The sequence below is a fragment of the Sebastes umbrosus genome, chromosome 22 (genome assembly GCF_015220745.1).
Source record: "Sebastes umbrosus isolate fSebUmb1 chromosome 22, fSebUmb1.pri, whole genome shotgun sequence".
Taxonomy (NCBI): Eukaryota; Metazoa; Chordata; class Actinopteri; order Perciformes; family Sebastidae; genus Sebastes; species Sebastes umbrosus.
This window is the reverse complement of record NC_051290.1, coordinates 1,633,250-1,655,630: the sequence shown is the minus strand read 5'-3', so window position 1 is coordinate 1,655,630 and position 22,381 is coordinate 1,633,250. Positions and strand designations below refer to the sequence as shown.

At 40.6% G+C, this 22,381-nt stretch overlaps 2 protein-coding genes across 3 annotated transcripts; both read right to left on the bottom strand.

Annotated features, from left to right (window-relative positions):
• Window positions 1-2,571: 2,571 nt before the first annotated feature.
• Window positions 2,572-7,076, bottom strand: LOC119481893 (galactose-specific lectin nattectin-like). Of its 2 annotated transcripts, XM_037759227.1 has the most exons (7): window positions 6,824-7,076; window positions 4,726-4,810; window positions 4,408-4,513; window positions 4,199-4,323; window positions 3,984-4,115; window positions 3,756-3,873; window positions 2,572-2,750 (listed from the first exon to the last, which is right to left on the bottom strand). In XM_037759227.1, the coding sequence occupies exons 3-7, from the start codon at window positions 4,484-4,486 to the stop codon at window positions 2,683-2,685; spliced, it is 522 nt and encodes a 173-aa protein (XP_037615155.1). In that variant the 5' UTR covers window positions 4,487-4,513; window positions 4,726-4,810; window positions 6,824-7,076; the 3' UTR covers window positions 2,572-2,682. The 2 variants fall into 2 exon arrangements, with proteins under 2 accessions (XP_037615155.1, XP_037615154.1); XM_037759226.1 differs by lacking the exon at window positions 4,726-4,810 and having other exon boundaries at window positions 6,824-7,073.
• A 2,185-nt stretch (window positions 7,077-9,261) lies between these two features.
• LOC119481868 (sialoadhesin-like) lies at window positions 9,262-16,518 on the bottom strand. The gene is made up of 7 exons (XM_037759181.1): window positions 16,381-16,518; window positions 14,219-14,331; window positions 13,358-13,624; window positions 12,085-12,330; window positions 10,824-10,934; window positions 10,077-10,142; window positions 9,262-9,729 (listed from the first exon to the last, which is right to left on the bottom strand). The coding sequence occupies exons 2-7, from the start codon at window positions 14,247-14,249 to the stop codon at window positions 9,635-9,637; spliced, it is 816 nt and encodes a 271-aa protein (XP_037615109.1). The 5' UTR covers window positions 14,250-14,331; window positions 16,381-16,518; the 3' UTR covers window positions 9,262-9,634.
• Between the last annotated feature and the right edge of the window lie 5,863 nt (window positions 16,519-22,381).

The following is a 22,381-nucleotide window of genomic DNA, read 5'->3' as shown; positions in this document are numbered from 1 at the left end:
AGCACAGACATGTAATTGATGCATGCATTCAACAGAGCAACATCCATGGTTAGCTAGCGTTAACAACATGCACAACAAGAGCAAGAGACCTCAGGTGGACGGCTTGGGGGCAGGGCAGAGGCAGAGCTGGTGACCTCAAGCAGAACGCCCGGGGCAGGACAGACAGGCGGAGCTGGTTAGGAGGGCGTCGATGAAGTCAGGACCCGTCTTGAGGTCAAGCAAGAGGCCAACGGCACAACCCCTCTGGACCACAGCCACGTAGGGGGGACATCACCTCTGGGCTAGAAGCTGTTCAAATGTTTAATGAACATTTAAATCCCTCACTTTATATGATGTAAGGAGGACATTCAGAGCCAGGAGGCAGTTTACATTGATGTGAACCACCAAAGATAGTTTGCTTTGACAACACGGTATATTTAAAGATGAAGGGTGGGGACGGCAAATATTATTCAACGGACTCGAGTCCCTGAATGAACTTTTAAATGTATTACATCCCGGTCCTGTGTTTACGGTTCTGTTTTCTTGTTTCAAGTGTTTGTTATTTCCTGTTTTATTTTGGTATTCACCACAGCTCCTCGCTTCACATCCTGCACATCGGGTGTTTCTCTCCGGTCCACAAGAGGCAGCTTTTGCCCAGTTTTCCCATCCTCCTGGCATGTCCGGTGGGGTCTATCACCTGGGGCATTGAGGAGAGAGTCGGGCAGGCCATTGCCTGTAACCCTGTGCCGGATGTCTGGCCCCAGAACTGGCTGTTGGTTCCCCCTCTCTATGTCCTCCCAGCCCTCCTGCCACCTGGGGGGGTTAAAAGGACGATGTTCGTCATCAAACAGTGCTTCTGGTGGCCCGTCATGAGGTTGGGGAGTATGTTGCTGCCTTGCCCGGTTTGCACCCTGAACAAGGTCTCTCGTCACCCCCCTTGGGGGTCTTATACGCCCACTTCCCGTGCCCCCTCGGCCCTGGTCCTACCTCTCCCTGGAGTTCTGTACGGGTCTACCCCCCTTCAGAAGGCAACACAGACCATTCTCACTGTTGTTGCCAGCATCACCAAGTTGGTGCACTTTATTCCTTTGTCCAAGTCAAACTCCGGCAAGAAAACGGCGGAGGTGGTTCTGTCGAATGTGTTCCGTTTGCATGGTTTTCCCAGGGAGGTGGTGTTGGATCGGGGTCACCAGTTTGTTTCCTAGTTATGGAGGGAATGCTGTGCGCCACCGTCAGTCTCTCCTCCGGCTATCATCTGCAGTCCAACGGCCAGACTGAGACCGGCCTCCGCTGCCTCGTCTCCCAGGACCCAGCCTCCTGCTGGTGTAGCTCTATTGTCGTCCGGGTGGAACAGTGTGTGTAGTTGAACTATACACACTGTTCAGTTCAAGAAACAGACTAAGATAACGAAAAGGAAAAAAGTGTAAAAATTTGGCATAAATTGGGAGAAATACGAGAGAATGAAATGGAAATGAAAAACGGGAGTCTCCCGGGAAAAATGGGAGAGTTGGCAAGTATGTGTGTGTCTGGTTCGGGAGACATGGATGCTTTCAAGAGGAAGAAACTCTTAATTTCCTCCACGGGTAATACCAAGGTATGAGCGTCCATTTTCCTGACTTGACACAGTAAACGCCACGTTGGTGAAAGTTTATAGAGATGATACTCTGACGTCCCGTTCCAGTGAAGGCAGCATGTGGAGCAGCGCTACAGAAAGCTGACAGAAACACTGAAGTAAAGATGATCCACCGTCTCATCTAGTTGTGTTGGTGTAAACTGGCAGGTTTTTTAATGTTGTAGACCACATTCTTCTGCAAGTAGTTGCAAGTTTCAACTCGTCTTGTCATGAATCTTTGGTGTAAAGTTCAAACGCCCCCCAAGAACACCTCAAGGCCCCCCTTACAGAAATATTGCTTCCATCGCCCCCCGATGTCCTCTGAATGCCTCCTGGGTGGGGGGGCCGTACCGCTCTCGTTGAGAAATGCTGATATAGAGCATGTGGGGACTGATACAGACAGACAGCACGGTTTTTGAAGTGGGGGCTGGTGGTCATAAAATTGTTAATCACAAATATTTTATTAGAATCAAAAATGAAGATAATAAAGTAAAACGATTAGTCGGCTGTTTCTCGCTACGTCTCCATCTTTTATTGGGCCAAAACCAACTCATCAGATATTAGTAAGAGCTATTATTTCGAAGATAAATTTTTTTTGACAAAATGAAATACTTTTTTTTGTTTTAAATTTTGGGATGAAGGGAGGGTACTTGGCGTTGGTGGTGGGGCATTGCCCCCTCGTGCCCATGCTTAGAACCAGCCTCGTTGGGGACTATTTTCAGAGGCGGATTAATCAACATTTGGTGCTCTAGTGAGTATTTGTAGCAGCAGGACGGTATAATGGTAATGAAGGAACAACAGTGTGGCTCATTGTTGTGTTATAATATAGAGCTTTATGGCTCTGATACAAACAATACTTGTTAGAATCAATTAATTGTATGATTTTCATGGGATTTATTGATCGGGAGAGAGATACAGAATGTGATTAGACCTATCATTTCAACTTTCTAAACGTAAAAACATAAAACAAGACGCTGGAACATGAATGCTGAAGCTTTTTATTGCAGTAAATTTAAGAGCTTGTGTTTGCAGTGGTTATCATGAAACAGACCGGTCCACCTGCAGCACATCAGCTGATCAGCTGGTGATGATCACACAGTCTTGGCGCACACAAAGTTCCTCATCTCTGAGCAGCTTACGTCATTCCAGTATCCCCAGTCTAGAAACAAGAAAAGATACAGACCATGTTATTGCAGCACTGTGACCAAAACCATAAAGTTGTGGCTAAAATCCTCCGTAGAGCCGAGGGGAACTACAGAGTGCGGTCATAATATCATGTAATCCATTGATGATGTCAAAATATTGATTATAGCAGCTTTAAACACCACATTTATTCCCGTTATGTCATAATAACCCTTAAAGCTGCAGCACAAAGCACATAGATTCTACAAAAGTTTTAGTAAGGATAGGACCAGGAGGACTCTCCATTTGGCACACTTGGATACCCAAAGTGTGCCAAATGGGTTTTCTACCTCTTGAAAGGGAATCTGGCTCTAAAATACTCCTGATATCCACTACAGGAGGCTATGTGCACACAATGGAGCCTTTGGCCATGACGTTTACCCTGTGCATCATCACACTCTACCATTGTGAACAGAATAACATCAATAAAAAAATAACTAAATTGTATATTTTTGACTCCAAATGGAGTAGTTTTATTATAATAATGAAATATGATAAAGTAAAACTAAGATAATAACAAATAAAATCAATAACAATGTAAATAAAATAACAAAAAAGAATCCAAAGTCAAGTATGTACATTCAATATAAAAATATTATAAAGTAAAAATACAATTTCTCATGCGTTAATTTTGTAACAAAAATATTGAAATCATTGTCAAACAATCATTGTTTAGACTAAATCCACTTGGAGTGTTGTTTTAGTGGCGTTAAGGCCTCGTCTTTTAGAAACTATTCAGGACAAAGACCACCACAGCATTTTTTAAGTTTTAATATGTTTAAATATTATTATATATATGTTTGTTTAAATATGCAAATGAGGCTTTATCTAATGTTAACTTTTGGTGAATTTAGGAGAAATTTACAGATGCAAATAGACAAAATAAACACTGAAATGTTTATTTTCGATGTTTTCTGTCCACTAGTCTGGAAGAGGACATGTTACGGAAGCAAACAGCCTCTTTTATTTTTTTTTTACTTGCCTTTAAAGTTCGACTCAATGCAGTCCTCGTCTCTGGTAGCGTTGTCTGGCTCATCACGGTACCAGCCCTCAAAGTCGAATGGAGTTTGATCAAAATATGTAAATCTACGGTTATAAAGCTGAAAAACACAAAGGTGAGGATCAGTGATGATCTGTATGTATCATCCATCAGTGAGTTTACTAACCAGCCACTAATCAGTCTGATCACAATGAGACGTTTAACCCTTACCCCTGATTTTCTGGCCCCGATCCAGAAAGGTTGGAGTTCGGGGTTCAACCTCCAGGTGAGACAAAGCAGGTTATTCAGCTCGTCTTCGCTGTGTATTGACACCGGTGAACTTTTGATGGTGATGCAGTGGTACTGAAATCAACAGAAAAGTGTTAGTTTTACCATGCAGCGCTTTATCATGACACGAGGATAGATCTATTTTGTGTTTGCATTACCCGTGCCGCCGCGTAAACTTTTGGAGTGTCGAAGTGTTTAACACAGCGATTCTCAGCGATGTAGCTCCATCCGTCACCACAAGGCTTATCTGGATATCTTTCACATATCTCCGAAGGTGACGTCCCTGTGGGAACAACAAGTGCTTTTAATAAACACGTTTCTTGGGTTTTAGTTCAGTAATGTGTTGGTGATGGTGATGGCACCATACTGGTATGGCCAGGTTGGGCTGTCACGGCGTTCAGGACGCACACCAACAGCAGGACAGCAGTTACCACAGCTGGACGCATGACTCAGGCTTCACTAACTCTCCACAGCTGGAATATGAAATGGACAGGTTACAGTTGGAAGTGTGAATGTAAAAAAATATATACATATTTGAAAGCATCATTCAGATGTAGCCACATCAAACACTTTATATGCTGATGACAGACAGCTGTACATATCTATGTCTATGTCGACCCCAAACACCGCAGATTGTTGCCCTGTTCTGATATCCTAAAACATAGAGAGAGACAAAGCAGCTCACCACAGATGTGTTCTGGTTTGTTGTTGCTCCTCCGTCTGATTGTCTGGTGGCTCTTCCTCTCACTCTTAAACTCACCACTCATGCCCTGTGGACATGTCAACGCTCATATGATTTTTCATATGATTCATTATAAGAACAAACATGGGAGGAAAGTATTCACATGCAACTGAGTGACAGCTTTCAGGCAGGAGACTGCTGTTTACGTCTCGTTCGTTACGTTAAAACAACTAAACTTAGTTCCCATTCTGACCAGTTAAGTTTGTTTATTGATGTACGGGTTAAAGGCCCTGACATCTGGCTGTTTCCCAAAGACTCGGAGAAGCAATGAAGACCAACCAGTAAGACTCTATGGCTGTATTCAAAACCGACTACTACATACCACTGCCGATAAACACAGGTTCCCGTTAATTAATAATGGACATCTGTGTTGTGATAATTAAACAACTATCCGTCAATAAGGAAATAAAAGCCCCTCGCCTACAGACCGGTCCGTAGAGAGCTCCAGCCAGCTCATAGCGGTCTGTGAGCGTGACCACCCGGCTGGCTGGCAGCGACACCGGCAGGCGCTATAACTAGCTGTCATGGCAGTTTGTGGAGCTTCTAAACTCTGAAAAAGTTGGAGCAAATATTCGATTCGCCGTCCAATATCGTAAAACTGTCAATATTCAAAATCTACACAGCTGATTTCTCGCCTCAAAACATTCTCAGAAGTAAATTTAGTGATGAAATAGCTACGAAAAATGTTGTTGTTGTTGTAACCGTAGCCTGTAGCGGTACAGCGCTTTGCATTGTGGGATACAGTAGGTGAGATAGACTGGTCCGATGCATACTGGAGATTTAGCTTTTGTTCACATAATGCATACTACATATTGGCCAAATCAGTATGTACTACTAGTACAGTATGAGGTTGTACTACTAGTACGGTATGAGGTTTTGGATACAGCCTGATGAACTGATGATGAGAATCAGAACGAAACCATTTCTGCCAATAAAATGTAACTCAATTAATATGCTCTGTTTAACTAATCCATCTGAAATTAACTGAAGATAGAACAATATGAAGTTACAGAGTAAATTTTACGACCTCGGAGTTATGCCTATCTGCATTCCTGAGAGTCAGACCCTGGCACACAAAGACAAACGTCGACTGTGAATAAGACTAAATGAAACGGACATTTAATGCAAATTAACATATACTTGAATTGATGTGTCATGCCTTGCTAACATTTGTTCTAATAACAGGAAGTTGTTTACATGTACTTCCTGTCAGGGTCCACCCTCCGGCATCGCCCTGTTGGGGTTTCTTTCACAACAATGACCGGCTTGTTGTACATTATCTCTACCATGTTCTCTTTCCAGCTTTGTTGTCCTTTGTTTTTAGTGTTGAGAGCAACGAATAACCAGATTCAAATTCCTTGTAGTGTTCACATACTTGGCCAGATACTGATTAAAAGATGACATTTATTATAGTGAGAGAAAAAACTGAACATTTATTCATAACAGTGCTCAAGTGAGCCCAGACACTACATGAACCAACGGACAATTTAAAAGTTCATTTAGGGACGTTGAATAATATTTGCCATCCCCACCCTTAAACTTTAAATATACCGTGTTGTCAAAGCAAACGATCTTTGACGGTTCTCACCAATGTAAACTGCCTCCCGGCTCTGAACGTCCTCCTAACATATAAAGTGAGGGATTAAAATGTTCCTTAAACATTTGAACAGTTTCTCATCCAGAGGCGATGCCACTCACCTGAACTGAGCTCAGTACAGACTTTATCATCTTACACACACAGAGAGACATTATTTACAGAAGGGGCTGGAAAAAGAAGACTTATAGTAAATGTGAAAAACATTTTCAGCAAAATGTAGATATTATACTGAAGCTGCCAAAGTGATGATTGATGCTATTAAGGCTCAAGATAAATTTGGATTAATGATTGACCTCTAATTCTGTGGAGCATTTTAACAAAGGACATTAAAATAATATTGGTTTTTGTCATGAATTCTTTATAATAAACAAACATATCAGCAGAGAAAGGACCCAAATGCAGACCCACATCCTTCAGGGTTTGATGGAAAAGGTGTAGGCTTACTGGTACGGGTAGAAAGTCCAAACAGAAGTAGTTGAGAGTGAACAGGAAAAAGGTGCAGACAGGTGCTGGTGCTGGTTCTGGTTCCAGTGTAGCTGGTACACATGCTGCCAGGCTGATCAGGTGAATAGGAAGCAGGTGAGTAGGTAGGTGGAGGAAGGTCAGGGGTTACTGCATGGTAGAAGGGAGTGGTTGGACCTGGAGTGGCAGGAGACTGGGACAGGAGGTGAAGTCTGAGGACCTCTGGTGGATGGATGGAGAATGGCAACGCATGGGTGCTGAGTTTGTGACAGTACTAATGTTTAATGCATGTGAGATTGTAACTGTCCACCAGGGGGTGCAACAGGGTTGTGTGTTCGGCCCGCCTTCATTTACATTGTACATGAATTATCTAAGAAGGAACCAGAGTGAAAAAATAAATAGAACTCACGTCAGTTTGCTTTTATGATGTTTCCTCTATTCAGTATTTATTTGACTTCTGGTTCATATAATCAGCCGTGCAGCTGTTTGACAGGAAAATTTGATGATGGTCAGCAGCCAATCAGCATGGAGATAACAACACTTTGAGCGGTCATTGAGGACTTGTGTGTGTGTGTGTTTAGTCATGAAACATCAGTCAATGCCTCAATGTAACTGATGAAACTTCCCCAGTTGATTACTGACATTAAGTTTTATGATTTTTTTGTTTAAATATGCAAATGAGGCATTATCTCATTAAATGTATGCTAATTTTCTTACATTTCCAGAGGAAAGCAGATCCAATGACTTTTTAAAGTTTAACTCATTTATTAATATATTGTTATCTGTAGCCTTTAATTAAGTAGTCATTTGTAAATCTGAAATTCTGTTTAATCTAAGACATCTGTTTTCTGTTAACGAATTATTCTGCTAAGTCAGAAAGCTTTTTTAATAATTTGTTTTGATAGGGATTTTGTTGCTGTTGTTCCACACTGAACACAGCTTAACGAGCCACCATTCATACAGAGCAGGTGAAAATCCATTGTGTTTAACCAGGTTTTACACCAAAACTTATGTGACTATTGAAACACATCATCAGTTCTAAATGATTCCTGTAAACAGTTTTCACAGCTGAATGTATATTTCATGTGCATCTTTGTGTTATTGTGATTAACAAACAGTTGCATTCAGCCAATCCGAAGAGGGATGACAATAGTCCAGATAATCTCAGGTTTTGTGTCCGCCTGACACTTCCTACAGATAAAAACTGTTGAAATCAACATCCATCTGTCTGTCTGTCTGTCTGTCTGTTAGCTGGAGGACAAACAACAAGCAGCTGACATGAAGTGGAGGAGTTTTGAGAAGCAGCTCCAGGAGGAGAGGACCAAAAGTGAAGAAGCTGAGAAAGAAGTGGAGAACCTAAAGAAGCAGATGGAGACCAAGGTTCATGTTTATTACTGGAAGCATCATCATTATCTCTGCCAGGCGTGTTTTTGGTCGTGTGTGTGTCGGTTTGTGTTTGTGTGTGTGTGCGCATGTGTGTGTATCAGTCTGGCTGTCCGCAGCTAATCTCTCTTATTACTGGACCCATCAGCCTGATATTTTTGGTCCTCTTTTATGACTTTATGCTCAAGGACCTCTCATGGTTGCAGTGATTCACACTTTTTGAAAAAACTTTTTTATTGACTGTTTTATAGCGTCATTGACTGCTGACCGCAAATGATTAACAGCTGCTTCAGTAGCAAAAAGCATTTCCAGCCATCAGCTAGGCTAAAAACAAGCCTTACCTTAGTCTGTTACAGGCCACATTGTGGTCTTTGGAGTGTTTCAAAAACTGACATACGTAGAAAAATGTAATCTTATTTTGAACCCGAGCATCTGCAGATTAACTCCATACCCGATATGTTATGATCCATTAAAGTTAGGCCCGATATGAGATGAACACATCCCCGGTTTTGTTATCTTCGCCACCATCTTGACTTTACAGTCGCGTCCTGATCTGGCAAGAAAACACCGTGATTGTCTGAGAGACAACTGAGTGAGTAGATTAGCTGTGCTTTCATCTCACATTATTTTTTTTTATATATAATGTATAAAAATGCAAATGTATATATAACATATATGTAAAACTACCCATGAGAGCAAATCGGAGACACCAAACAACTGTTTCTGAGACTGAACCAAACCAAAGCTCTCCATAGAACAACAAGTCAGTATCTGTCCTGTTTAAGTCTAAAGGTGTGTCTGAGTTTTTCAATCTGTGTCTAATTCTGCCCACTCGCACCTTTCCAATGACTTTGTATGTTTTTGCATCACAACTCTAGTTTACCTCCTGTCTCCATGTATAAACAGTCAATTCTGTCTGTTCACTTGTGATGGCAACTGCTACCTGCTATTACGGATTACACCAGCTGTGTTGCTGCAGCTAAGAAGAACTATTGCATATCAATCTGTACATGCTGTATAATTCTGGGGTTGGGGATACAAATAAAAAAACTATACTATATAACGATAATAAAAAACTTCCCCTCATGAACTTCCCGATGGCCAGTCGGCCCCTGCTGTTAGTGTTAAACCTCCTTTAGGGGCGTAGGGCATCCACCGGAGCTCTCCAGCTCACTCTTTTCTGGGCCTGGCCTTTTGCTTCTTGCCAGCTTACGTCAATGTTCTCCAAGTCTTGCAGCGTGGAACATCTCCAGGTGTTTTTCAGCCTATCCTGTTTTGTCTTCCCGGGTGGATTGTATTGTAGTGTTATTTTTGTCCTTCCTAAGGGTTTGAGGGTGTGACCAATCCATCTCCCTATGGTTTCAGTACAACAGTACAGTTTCCTGGCTTCTCTTGATCAGCAGTAGAGTTTCAGGCTTTGTAAATCAACACACGGCTTGATGTGTTAACACGTCTGTATACAGCGACATTAGACAGCAACATGGAGTCCCTCCTCAGTGGTTCACCTGAAGAAAGAAAAAAAAAGTGAGTGGGGCAAATGACCAGAAAAAGGAAAACTCTGTGAAGAACATTGATTGATTCAAAATGTGTCAGAAGACTTCTATACATGAGACTTCTTTTAGCAACCAGAGGAGTCGCCCCCTGCTGGCTGTTAGAGAGAATGCAGGTTTAAGGCACTTCAGCATTGGCTTCACTTTATAGAGGTTTGTCACTGGTTGCAACACAGCTTAGCTAGTTAGCCAGCAGGGTTGGCAGCATGAGCAGCGACGATAAGATGAATAAATACATACAAAAATGTAGTTTCTGTGTACTGTGTTCAACAACAAGTGTGTGTGTGTGTGTGTGTGTTTACTTTTTTGGTTGCTCTTCCGTGTGCTGGTGACATCAGTGTACAATACAACCGACAGATCCATTTGACCTGCAGCACAAGACGTGTTACTGTTAACCAGCTGGGTTTCACAATTTAAATTCAGATACTTCTAGGATAATTCCTAATTCCTTAATTGCAAATTAATCGCACAATTTTTATGAGTTCAAAATGTACCTTAAAGGGAGATTTGTCAAGTATTTAATACTCTATTGTAAATCAATTAACAACACAAAACAATGACAGATATTGTCCATAAACCTTCAGAGGTACTGCATTAAGCATAAAACAATATGCTGAAATCATAACATGGCAAACTCCAACAGCTGTCCAATGAAAATGACCATGACAGTTCTTCCTCGCCAAAATTTAGTGTAACTTTTTAGCGTTATTTAACCTCCTTCATAACAAGCTAGTATGACACGGTACAAATGGATTCATTAGGTTTTTCTAGCTTCATGTGATACCAGTATCTTCACTCGAGCTTGAAAACTGAGCCGCTACAACCTCTGAAAGATTGATGACGTTATTATAGTGTTGACAGCCCTAGCAATGAATAATGAACATGATACACATTATACCTGCTAAACATCATGTTAGCATTGTTTTTATGAGCATGTTAGCATGCTGACCATAACACTTAGCCCAAAGCACCGCTGTGCCAAAGTGCAGCCTCACACTTTATTTACTTGACGAATGAATGTCATTTTATTGGCGTGAGAACCGGCTGACCTTTGTGGCTGCCCCGGAGGCAGAGCAGCATCACCGAGACCAGCAAGAGGCAAACGCCCACCGCAGGAAGTAGAATGCGTAGGACGGGGGAGTCGGGCGGGTCAGGACTTCCTGTTACAAAACAGAAATACCACAGTTTGGCTTCAATGCAATAAAACAGCGAGCTCTGTCTACATGGCTGACTGGTGAACACACAGTTACATTTATCAATCCTCTCATCTAACTCATGGTAAAATGGAAATGTCGTTGGAGTATTCCTTTTGTAGGGGAGAATGCTCTGTCCTTTATGGTGGAGAGTAGCTCCACAACTAGCAGGTCTATCTGCATGATCTTGGTCTCTATGGATAGGTAAGACCTCAGAGAATTCATCCCCAGTGTCAGTAACATTGAGACTGTTACTAAACCTGAGTAAACTGTGATGAACCAAAGGAAAGATTAACATTTTGATCCTTTCCTAAAATGTTTTCTACATCAGACAGTGGATAACAACATTATAGCAATGATGACATGCAGAGAGATGCCACTGAATTCATTCAGCAACTCCTCGACTACAACTGAGCCAGAGCAGATATAAATAACACAAAGCACATAGATTCTATAAAGGTTTTAGTGAGGATAGGACCAGGCGGACTCTCCATCTGGCACACTTGGATACCCAAAGTGTGCCAAATGGGTTTTCTACCTCTTGAAAGTGAATCTGGCTCTAAAATACTCCTGATATCCACTACAGGAGGCCACGTGCACACAATGGAGCCTTTGGCCATGACATTTACCCTGTGCATCATCACACTCTACCATTGTGCACAGCATAACATCCATAAAAAAAGAACTAAACTGTATAATTCTGACTCCAAATGGAAAAGTTTTATTATAATAATGAAATAAGATCAAATAAGATCAATAACAATGTAAATAACACAACAGAAAATAACCCAAAGTCAAGTATGTACATTCAATATAAAAATATTATGAAGTAGAAATTTCTCGTGTGTTGATTTTGCAACTAAAATATTGAAATCATTACCAAACAAACATTGTTTGGACTAAATTCACTTGGAGTGTTGTTTTAGTCGTGTTAAGGCCTCGTCTTTTAGAAACTATTCAGAAAAAAGACCACCACAGCTTTTTCTGAAGGTTTTAAAGGCAGTGTTTTAACACACAGCTCAGCTAAAAGAGGTTAAGAAAGCAAACTCAAAAAGTTGTATATTTTTGGAAAGACAACACAGGCTGAAGTTGTTAAATAAGTTTAGGCCGTCCTAACCTCTGACAGCCAGCCAGCTCTCTGATGATCCTCCAACTCCAGAGATGTTACACTTGTAGAGTCCTTCATCAGACCAGGAAACACTGTGGATGGTCATCTCTCCTGTAGAGCTGCTCCTGATGAGGCAGCCATCTCTATAGAAATCAGCTGTGAGGTTGGAGGAAGTCGTCTTGGTTCTGCAGCTCAGAGTCACATCGTCTCCCTCCATCACAGGGAGGACAGGACTCTCCAGGATCACTGAGCCAGCTGAGTGACAGACGGAAAGACAAGAAGATAGTTTAGGATTTCCACTTTCTTTCCTTCTCCATGCACCTTGGAAGCTGTGCCGAAAGTCCCTACTCTGCTATGCAATTTGCACTCGTCAACTCAAGATACTGCCGTTAGGCTTTTAGTGGCTTCATGTTACGTCCATCTTTGCTATTTCGAGATGGACAGTCACTCTCTGCATCACCCACAAGAAGGTGCTTGTCAGGAAAACATGAAAATAGGCTGCTAGAAACATTTGAACATAGCATTAATCTTAATTTTAAATTCAACAAACCATAAGCTATGGTGACTAAAAACCCTTTTGTGTCCAGCCTCTCAAAAGGAGGACAAACTGAGATTCTATATCTACTTTTCTAAAGGTTTTTTAGGGCTGTCAAAGTTAACGCGATAATAATGCAAATTTGTTTTAACGCCACTAATTTCTTGAACGCATTAACACAACTTGTGATTTTTAGGTTGTAGCGGGATCAGTTTTAAAGCTAGAGTGAAGATACTGGTATCATGTGAAACTATAAAACCTAATGAATCCATTATTACCAACCATGTCATACTAGTTATATATACTAGCAATATATGTACTTCACACTGTAGCTGTGTGTCACAAAAGGGAGTGTTAAAGTGAGGATGCCCTCACTAATTCACTAATGACTCAATAACCTGTATACTATATCTTGTCACAAAGGAGGTTTAATAACGCTAAAATGTTACGCTAAATTTTGGCGAGGAAACACTGTCATAGCCATTTTCATTGGACAACTGTTGCAGTTTGCCGTGTTATGATTTGAGCTAATTTTGTATTCTAAATGCAGTACCTGTGAGGGTTTCTGGACAATATTTGTTATTGTTTTGTGTTGCTAATTGATTTATAATAATAAATATATACATACATTTGCATAAAGCAAGGTACGTTTTGAACAGATAAAAAAATGTGCAATTAATTTGCGATTAATCGTGATTAAATATTTTAATCCATTGACAGTTGGTTTGTTTTTTTCTTTAAACCCACCGTTCACAGTGATGCTGACGGCGTCGCTGCACTCTCCTTCTGCAGACTCACACCAGTACACCCCAGTGTCTGATGGGTAAAGGTCATCGATGAAGCAGTGGGATTCATGCGTTCTTTCCCAGGATATTAAACACTCTTCATTTATATATATGGATGTGTTCTTCTTCACTCTCCACTTGGAGGAGTTTCCTCCTCGCTGCTCACAGCTCAGAGAGACGGACTCGTACTGAAAGAACTGGGATCTGTTGGGAAGGACTCTCAGAGTGGCTGCAAGAAAACAGACAGATGGTGGTTGATTGAGATTTTCATTGTAAACATGTCAGTCAGTCTACCAACACTGCGAGCAACAGAACGTTATTGAATTCCAACGTGGCTGCTGTGTGGACGCTCAGCGAGTTCGCCACCTTCTGTACGTTTCCCTGCTTCCTTATTTCACTGTGGGTGTTATTTTGAAAAATTAGTGAGATGGTTGTAGCTGCTCAAAGCTTCCTGGTTCTCTGTGACCTTCACGTGAAAACACAAACAGTGTTTGGAAAACATGAATTTAACTTGTTGAGCTGCAAACTATTTCTATTGAGTTCATTTTCCATGAATAATGCCTAGTGAGTACTCGCAGCCTGTCTGCAATGCAATGCTATAAAAGGTGAAACCAACTCTACATTGCTTCTGAAAACTTTTGCGGCGGCAGTACATACAGTAGATACACAATCAAAGGAAATGCCAGAAATATAGTGAAAAATGTCTTTTCTAATTCCTTAAAGCCCAGAGAGATATTTTAGAAACTTCTTAAAACCCAAACATGTTAAGTTTACAAAAGATATGAAACGCGTAAGAGCATGAAAATTACACACAAACACTCACCGACGACAGCACACAGCGTTGTGATCTCCATGCTGCTGGCCCACTAAATGGCAGCCTGGGTGGCTGTATCACACTTGACATTAGAGGCCACAACTTCCTGTTCTAAAAATAAACTCCAGGTAAGACACAACATGCAAGATGTTAGCGTTTGCAACTCCTTTTGTGTTACCCAAAATAACCTCCCACATGCAGCAGAAATGAGCTGGGATTACAATTTACACACATCCAGCAGTTGTTTCCTCAAAAATAAACACTTTCTGTTTTTCCTTCTTCTTAAAACATCTGCAAAGCCAATTATTATTATTTGTTTATTTTTTGAAACCTGCATAAAGGCTTGCATCCATGTTTACCAGCTTGCAGTCGTCCTAACTGAATTTGCTGGAGTCTTAGGCCCAATACCAAACCACCCCCTACACCCTCTCCCTACCCATTTCCACTTTGTTTGCACGTTGGCGTGGAGGGTCCGCCATATTAAGTGCCATCCCAAACCAATCAGCGGGGAGTGGAAGTGGGTTATAAAACCCTCCAACAGCGAGCCTGCATCGACTTAACCAGCCGCCCTTACTGACGACGTGCAACGCCGTTGCGTGTTCATCATGAAACACGATCAAATGTCAGTTCCGTGCGACTACCGGTACAAACATTTACTGTAAACTGATCAAACTAAGACAGACATTGATTTAATTTATTCTACTTTATTGTCATACAGACGTTATCAATATAAAGTACATAGATTGTATTAAGGATCAAATATTCAAACATACTTTTGTATATATATACATATATTTACCCCTATCAGGAGCTATAACCATATCATTTATTATATCTTCAACTGTGCAACACACAACAATCATTTTGTGCAATAATTCTGTTGTGCAATAATCTGGTTTACTTCCGGCTTCAATACTGCATTTATTTATACAGAACATTTAGATAGATAGATAGATAGATAGATAGATAGATATAGGATCTATGCAAATAATATAAATGCATGCATTTATATTATTTGCATAGATCCTATTTTTCAGCATTATTATTTGCACTGTTGTTATACATATTTCTCCTTTAAATTTTCTTATGATTTCTCTATGTTTATATTCTAGATTGGGAGCAAAACGTAACTCAATCCCCCACCCCCCCGGGATCAATAAAGTATTTCTGATTCTGATATTTATTTCCTTGTGGGAGAGAGGGAAGGAGGTGGCCGCTGTGTTTATACCTCCACCTTAAAGAAGGAGCTTTATTGAGCTGTGAGTGTGACTACAAACAGAGTTTGAGGGTGTAGGAACCAGACTAGAACTGGGCCTTAGTGAGTTTCCTGATATGTTACCGCCACCTGTTGGTCAATGGAATACTCTGAAAGCACCATTGGATTGAATGTGCATTGCTTCACCTGCTTGCACATACAGTATTTGCACATGAACAAGCAAAACAGGGTCTAACACATTAAAACATGTATCCATATGTTGTTAGTAGTGGTCAGAAACTCCACAGGGAACCTTTAATTTAAAGTCTGTGTTGACCTGATGAACGTCAGTCCGATATTCTCTCTCTTCTTTAGCTTTGGTTTCTACCAACTCTGAGGAAATATCTGTCTCTATAGCTGCTATTAAACTCTTCTGTTGATTCGTGGACTTTAGTTTTTACTCTGTATTGTTTTTTTTTTTATTGTATACATGAAATCGACAATGTTTAACTTTGCTGCCTTCTTGGCCAGGTCACCATCACAAAAGAGATTTTTATCTCAATTCAGTTTTACTTGGTTAACTCTTACTCTTTTTGTGGTGTTGCCTTAGTTACTGATTTAAGGGAAACACATAAGAGGAAGTCAGGGGACGTATCAGTAAAGTTTCCTCGCACAAAAAGAGATAATTCAGCAAAATGTTACACACTGTTTGGTCAAAAAGTCATCGTACTGCAGCTGCCATTTGCAATTTTCGCCAGTTCTGAAGCGTGTGCCAATTTTTGCGAGTTCTCGTGCATCCCAAACTCACTCAGAAATGTGACAATCTGTACAAAAACAATAGGTTTTCTCGCACTTTTGTGCTCAGGCCCTAATTATTGGTTGTGAATTCTTTATAATAAACAAACACTTCAGCAGGGGAAGGACCCAAATGCAGACCCACATCGTTCAGGGATTGATGGAAAAGGTGTAGGCTTACTGGTACGGGTAGAAAGTCCAAACAGAAGTAGTTGAGTGTGAACAGGAAAAAGGTTCAGACAGGCCGGTACTGGTTCTGGTTCCGGTTCCAGTGTGGCTGGTAAGCAGCAATGAGAATCCGGCCAAGAGGCTGGTAAACATGCTGCCAGGCTGATCAGGTGAATAGGAAGCAGGTGAATAGGTGGGTGGAGGAAGGTCAGTGGTTACTGCATGGTAGGAGGGAGTGGTTGGACCTGGAGTGACAGGTCTGAGGACCTCTGGTGGATGGATGGAGAATGGCAATGCATGGGGCTGAGTTTGTGACAGTACTAATGTTTAATGCATGTGAGATTGTAACTGTCCACAAGGGGGTGCCACAGGGTTGTGTGTTCGGCCCGCCTTCATTTACATTGTACATAAATATAACTCATGTCAGTTTGCTGTTATGATGTTTCCTATATTATTGATTTCTTTGACTGCTGGTTCATATAATCAGCGGTGCTGCTGTTTGGGCCACGACTCCAAAAAGAGATCAGGAAGGTGAAGAGATGATGTTATTCTACTATGTACGGAGATAATGTGGTTGTTCTTTATGTCTTCACTTTATACCAACAGTGTGTGACAAAGCTGTGTGACCTCAAATGGACAAGCTGGAGATTAAATGTAATTAAACTCTTTATTGATTATCAATAATCTTAGGTAACCATCCCTCCATCCCTATTTAAATATGCAATATTTCCCAGTACAATGTAGTGCCGGGAAAGTCTGAGGTCCTGACCAATCAGTGAAGTGCAATAACCTCGATGTTTGTGGTTTCCTTCTGTTCAAACAGTATGGATCACATCATGTGGTCAGAAAATACACAATCCACAGGAAGGTCAAACACCATAAAGAAAGCCCCTAACTCTGTCTGTCTGACAGTGTGAAGCTCATAGCCACCGTCAGTGTGTCAGCATATATACAGGATGTAGGCTGAAGATTGTGTCATCTGATCACTAATGACTTCATTCAGTTGAGATCTGGTTTCTAGTCTTCACATCTCCAGGATGGATCAGCTCCTGATTTCACCGGGAGCTCTGGTTTTACTTTTTCAAATACTTTCTGCTGCAGGTAAGATATCCTCACAGGCTATTGTTCAAGTTCAAGACCTTTATTTGTCTTCGATATAGTGACAGCTCGACGCGTAAGAAATTAAAAACCACAAATACATAATAACCACATACTAAAAACACTTGAATACAGTAGTACATAAAGGGGAATTCAAGAGACCAGAGAGGTGGTTTCTGAGGCGGGAACCAGAGGACAGACACTCGGATGGATTCTGTTTTCTTTATCAGACGGTTGTTGGACGTTTCACAGGCATTTCTGCTGAGTGCCGATGATTTTTGCTGCTGATTTTGATCGCCCTCGTTGACGAGTTTTTCTGTTTGAGGTTGAGCGAAGTATACCAGCAGCTGACTTAATAAAAGATTTATAAAACAACGTCATCAGGGATCCTGAATCTTGGCTATATTCCTCAGACAAAAGAGACGCTTACTTGCTTTTCTTACTCAGGAGACACTCGAATGAAGAATAATTTTAGTGCATGATGAGATGAATAGTGCAAAGTCTTTGGCGGTTAGACGCTTTGACGCTCACAGAGCGGCAACAGAGCAGCAGAGTGGCGAGGGAATCACGCGAGGGAAAGATCAGAGAGATACCTGCTGAGACAACATGACCCTTTTTTAATATTACTCTAATATCTGGAGGGAGATCAGGCCACTGTTTTTAACTGAAAAAGCAGTTTGAGTAACGTACATTTTGTCGAGCAATATTTTTTGTCTTATTTCATTATGAGCTGTTAGAATAAATAGTTTAAACCTACCATATCTTATAAAGTAAATAAACAGAACATAAACAACAAAATCAAAGTTGTATTTTTCGATAATATTGCAATAGTTTGTTTTTTGTCCAGTGCTTTAAGAGCTGGTTTAAAGGCTAAAGCCTGGTCTACTGCTAAATACATCGCTCTAAGCGTTGCATACTACTGAGGAACGCAGTATGTACTGTACACTGCGTTCTTCAGTAGTATGTAGTAGGAGGTTTCAAACACAGCCATAGAGTCTTCCTGACTGAACTTACGCCAAGCTTCATATCTGTATTCCTCTCAAAGGTCAACTTATCGTCAATTATGAAGCCCAAATACTTCAACACTCTCAACGTCTTGTCCATTATTTATAGCGTTTGCAGGTGACGTCTGAAATCAATGCACATGTATTTAGTTTTTGTTGCGTCATTTTACACACACAGCAGTGGCTAATGTCAATAAAAGGCTTTTCATAGAAGAATTGTATTTTTCTTCCTCAGGTCAGCCTCAGGTAATCGCTCCATCTCAGGTAGCAGTGGGTGATAATTTTCTTTTTCCATACCACCCGGATCCTGTCATGAACGCTTTCTTCAATGGGTCGTCGAGACCTGACCTGATAGACGGTTCACCGAAACCCTCCGAAGTGGGACTCATTGATATTCAGCTGCTGTCGGTAAGTAGAAAATACGTTAACGTGTGCATTCGAGTAGCCTTTTAAAAAGGATAATCGCATTCATTAGTGCAGTTTTAAAGAGCTGTGTGTTGTGCAGCGAACATAGACAAGATGCAACCATTCAATTTATTTAAATAAAATAACAATAATTACAATAATAGTAATTTCCGTATCAACATTAATGCAATGCTGTTTTGTGTTTTTTAATTTCAGGAGATATCCCGCGTGGTATTCGTGGTTATTGTAGGTGGATTACCTGCCCGTCTCATGGTCGGGCAGGTACAATGACTTGAATGACTTTAATTGAAGACTGAAGATTAAAATGTCATCCTTCATGTCCTGTAACATTCACATTGGTATTATTTGTCTCATCCTTGTGTTTTAATGATGCATTTTTTTGCCTTTTATAAAACATATTGAATTGCCTCTGTGTTTGAATGTACAAATACATTATTGCCTTGCTTTTCCTGCTCACCTGTAAACCAGAGCAATAACTTTCACCTCATAACTGATTCAGGAACACCGTTCGTAGCAAATCTACGAAAAGTCAATGCACTGTAATTAATGTATATCCAACAAAATCAATTAGTACGTAATCCACATAATTGTGAACGAAAAAATATAAAGAGCGGCAAATGCCGCGGAGTGAGGAGATCGGGGTGGATGGGTGCATCAAAAAACACCAGACTGACGTTCGTGTCCCGTGTGAAACCAGAAGTCAACGTTGATTTATTTGTTGTAACTTCTGCATTTAAGTTACGCCACTATTGGTGTTATTTCAACCCAAACAATCTTTTCCTTAACCTAATCGATAGTTTTTTGTCATATTTGCCTACTCTCATGTTGATGACAGTATTAAATAATTGACAAATCTCCCTTTAAGATACATTTTGAACAGATAAAAAATGCAATATTAATTTGCGATTAATGAAGATTAAATATTTTAATCGATTGACAGCCCTAAAATATATAAATATACAGTTCACCTATGCATTGCATAGCTCCATTACTGAACATAAATGACTAAGGTTAACTTAAGGATTTAAGGTAAGGCGAAATGCAATGAGTACAGTATTTAAGGTCACATTTGGTTTGCAGAGTTCTCAAGAAGAAGTGATGGTTAAAACAGGAAATACTCCACATCTGTCTGGTGGAAACTCGATGTGGCGGGAAACGCAACAAGTCCTCCAACCAACACAACCACCTCCACAACCCACAAGAGAGTTTCCTACTGAAATGAAATGGTCACAGTGTTAAACATGTGGTTATTGTTGTGTTTATACGGTTACAGTTTGGTCTTTTAGGAAAACATCATGGTTTGGGTTCAAATAAGTACATTTGTTAGGTGACTTCAGTTATGGATGTGACGTCAGTAAGTGATACGGGATGTAGGTTAAAGGTCACATAATATGCTCATTTAGGTCAAAGGCTCATACATGTATTTTGATTTTCTACTAGAACATGCTGTAATGCTGGAGGTTTAACAACAGCTGTACCGTGAATAATGCCAAATTAAAAGTTTATAAACCAAAACCTTTGCACGCAGCAGACACTGCCACTGGAATTGAAAACCGAAATGATCTCACGAGTCAAAAGTTACCTCCAGTTGAACTCTAGCCGAGCGCTCTGTTGTGGTTAAGGTCAATCTGCTGTAACAGCAATGAGTGTATTTAAAAGCTGCAGCACCCTTGCATGGTATAATCCTATACTGCCACATTCAATCCATTGTGAGTCTGAGTGAATTTATGTTTTTGTTTGTTTTCCCTTTAGTCTTCCTTTTCATGCGTTGCTTTTATGTGAAGCAAAATACATTTTTTACAGCAATATGAAAAGATAAAAACGTGCTGCGTCATTGTAGAACTCAGATTTGTCTGATTTTTATGAAAATCACATGCACTTTTATGCTCGCAGTATAAATGTGTTATTTTCTCCTGTTCTAAAATGGTGTATCTGAATATTTCTGCATACTGGGGTCCCTAAACAGTCTGGAATCACATAAATTGTGTCTCACTGTAAAGCTGAGACTCTTGTGGATCCAGTGAGCCCAACTGTACTCATGTGTGATGATGTCAGTCCCCATAGGAGACATTTCATTGACCTCACAGTATAAAATGACCTGACAGACAGAGAGCTACTGGTACTGCAGACAGAGGGTGTGATTGTTAGAGCAACGGAAAGGAAGAATTAAAGAAGAAGATAACGACATGGACGAAGAATAACGTGGAGGATGCAAATTTAAAAGTCTGAACACTGAAGTTTAAGATGTGAGACTATAAAGAAACCATTAGGGGGCAGCACTGAGCCGTCAATGGTCTTTCACCTGAGACTTGGAAGTGTTTTTTTTCTCAGTGCATGAGAACAGACACTTGGAGTTTTAGTTGCGTTAAGGCCTCGTCTTTTAGAAACTATTCAGAAAAAAGACCACCACAGATTTTAAAGACAGTATTTTAACACACAGCTCAGCCGGACCCTGTACCGGGTCCGTCGGGTAAACGAGGTTAAATTGTTCCGTCAATCGATGTCAACTGTTTCCATCAACCTCTTTTTATACACATTTTCATTTGTGCATATAAAATGCCAGAAATTTAAAAAAAATACACTTTACACTTTTTACACTTGGCTGTAAGCCATATTTCCATCACGTTGTCCACATTTTATTTATGTCCTCTTCTCCTGCAGTGGTTTAATGGCACTAGGGTGACCAGATCTCAACAAACCAAATGTGTTACAGTACACATTACCAAGGCTGAGAGGTAGTCTACAGTTTATATATAATGTCTATCTAACTTAAATATTAAACATTTCATCACATGAACTGTGTCGCTTCATGTCATATGTGAATCAGATACCAATGTGTGAAATTGAAAAATAACTAACAAATTTCACAAAAAACTCTGAACATCTCCTTCCATCAGCTTATAAATAACTCTAAGTAGTTTCACAGTCTTTGTTGTACCTGCTCTTCCTTTTCTTTGTGCTAGTTTCCATCATATTCTGCCTAAATCTGCAGAGCTTGTGACTTTGTGGTGACTTGCAATTTTCCCCCGTTGGGCGTAGCGTAGCAAAGACGGTGAAAGATCAACTTGAACTTAACCCACGTGTGAACAGTTTAACATCAAACACAGCGCCATGATGACAGCCTTCCCTGCTTTCTTCACAGCCAATTGGATAAAAGCCAGATTTAAACAAAGCGTCTGTCCTGCAGCGGTTTGACTTTTGAAAACTCCACTGGGATTATTTTCAATTCCCTTTTCTTTGTTTTATCCACTTTCTCTGACCCTGCCTTGTATACTTCTTTAACAAAAAATTGTCACTGTGCTTCCTCTTCTTTCGTGGATTTCTCCATTTGTCATTGTGGCGAAGAGGATCTGACGCTAAAAACCGGACTTTCACCGTTTTATTTTGAAGAACTGAAACATGTTCTACTATCAGACTGGTGTCTGGATGGGATGTCCCGACATGATGGCCAAACAATGACTCAAAAAGATGGGTTTAGTTTTACTT

What these genes read in the sequence shown, in the direction of transcription:
- LOC119481868 (XM_037759181.1), bottom strand. Translation starts at nt 14,249, where the DNA reads ATGGAGATCACAACGCTGTGTGCTGTCGTCG. An exon ending in GAGCTGGCTGGCTGTCAGAG is followed by an intron (nt 10,935 to 12,084) that starts GTTAGGACGGCC and finishes GTTTTGTAACAG; the next exon opens with GAAGTCCTGACCCGCCCGAC. An exon ending in CCTCCGGGGCAGCCACAAAG is followed by an intron (nt 10,143 to 10,823) that starts GTCAGCCGGTTC and finishes CTTGTGCTGCAG; the next exon opens with GTCAAATGGATCTGTCGGTT.
- LOC119481893 (XM_037759227.1), bottom strand. Translation starts at nt 4,486, where the DNA reads ATGCGTCCAGCTGTGGTAACTGCTGTCCTGCTGTTGGTGTGCGTCCTG. An exon ending in AGCCCAACCTGGCCATACCA is followed by an intron (nt 4,324 to 4,407) that starts GTATGGTGCCAT and finishes TTGTTCCCACAG; the next exon opens with GGACGTCACCTTCGGAGATA. An exon ending in CATTGAGTCGAACTTTAAAG is followed by an intron (nt 2,751 to 3,755) that starts GCAAGTAAAAAA and finishes TCTTGTTTCTAG; the next exon opens with ACTGGGGATACTGGAATGAC.